Here is a 662-nt window from a genome sequence, read left to right as displayed (position 1 = left end):
CCCAAATCCAGCTCAGGAGGTTCCATAGGGATCCCCAAATCTGGTTTAGGGCGTTCCCAGGATTCCCCAAATCCAGCTCAGGGAATTCCCAAAGGGATCCCCAAATCCGGCTTGAGGGGATCCCAGGGGGAATTCCCAAATCCAGCTCAGGGAATTCCCAAAGAGATCCTCAAATCCAGCCAGGGGGTTTCCAAGGGAATCCGGAAATCCAGACCTGGGGGGTTCCAAAGGGATCCCCAAATCCAGCTCAGGGAATTCCCAAAGGGATCCCCAGATCCCACTCGGGGCTGGGATCCCCAATTTGGGGACCACCAAAAGCAGGCGATCCCCAAATCCATCCTGGCGAGATTCCCAAGGGAATTCCCCTTCCTCACCTGTCCCCATTCCCGCTTTTCCAGCTGCGGCCATGGAGGGGCTGCGGGGCTGCGACCCCCCCTTTCCCCAGGGGATCCCCCCCCTCTCCGAAGGGGACGAGGAGGAGGAGGAGGAGGAAGAACCCGGTGAGGAGGAGGAACCCGGTGAAGAACCAGGTGAGGAGGAAGAGCCAGGTGAGGAGGAGGAACCAGGTGAGGAAGAAGCAGGTGATGAAGATGACGCAGGTGAAGAGGATCCGGGTGATGAGGAAGCCCCAGGTGATGAGGAAGCCCCAGGTGATGAGGAAG

The 662-nt window shown here is 59.1% G+C and overlaps 1 protein-coding gene across 4 annotated transcripts in view; it reads left to right on the top strand.

The window, feature by feature from the left end:
* LOC121660677 (zinc finger protein 70-like) overlaps window positions 1-662 on the top strand; it is a 4,294-nt gene that overhangs the window by 826 nt on the left and 2,806 nt on the right. The window contains exons 2-3 of one of the 4 annotated variants that reach the window (XM_042020109.1): window positions 64-153; window positions 233-650. In XM_042020109.1, coding sequence (XP_041876043.1) covers window positions 407-650 — 244 coding nt within the window. In that variant the 5' untranslated portion in view covers window positions 64-153; window positions 233-406. Of the gene's footprint in view, window positions 1-19; window position 662 lie in introns of all 4 variants that reach the window. The other 3 variants (XM_042020108.1, XM_042020107.1, XM_042020110.1) reach the window with 3 other exon arrangements.

The sequence above is a fragment of the Corvus kubaryi genome, unplaced genomic scaffold, assembly GCF_017639235.1.
Source record: "Corvus kubaryi isolate FWS band 111438036 unplaced genomic scaffold, C.kubaryi_AGA036_p1.0 36782, whole genome shotgun sequence".
NCBI classification, from domain to species: Eukaryota; Metazoa; Chordata; class Aves; order Passeriformes; family Corvidae; genus Corvus; species Corvus kubaryi.
The sequence above is the reverse complement of the archived record's forward strand: the minus strand, read 5'-3'. Positions and strand labels throughout refer to the sequence as shown.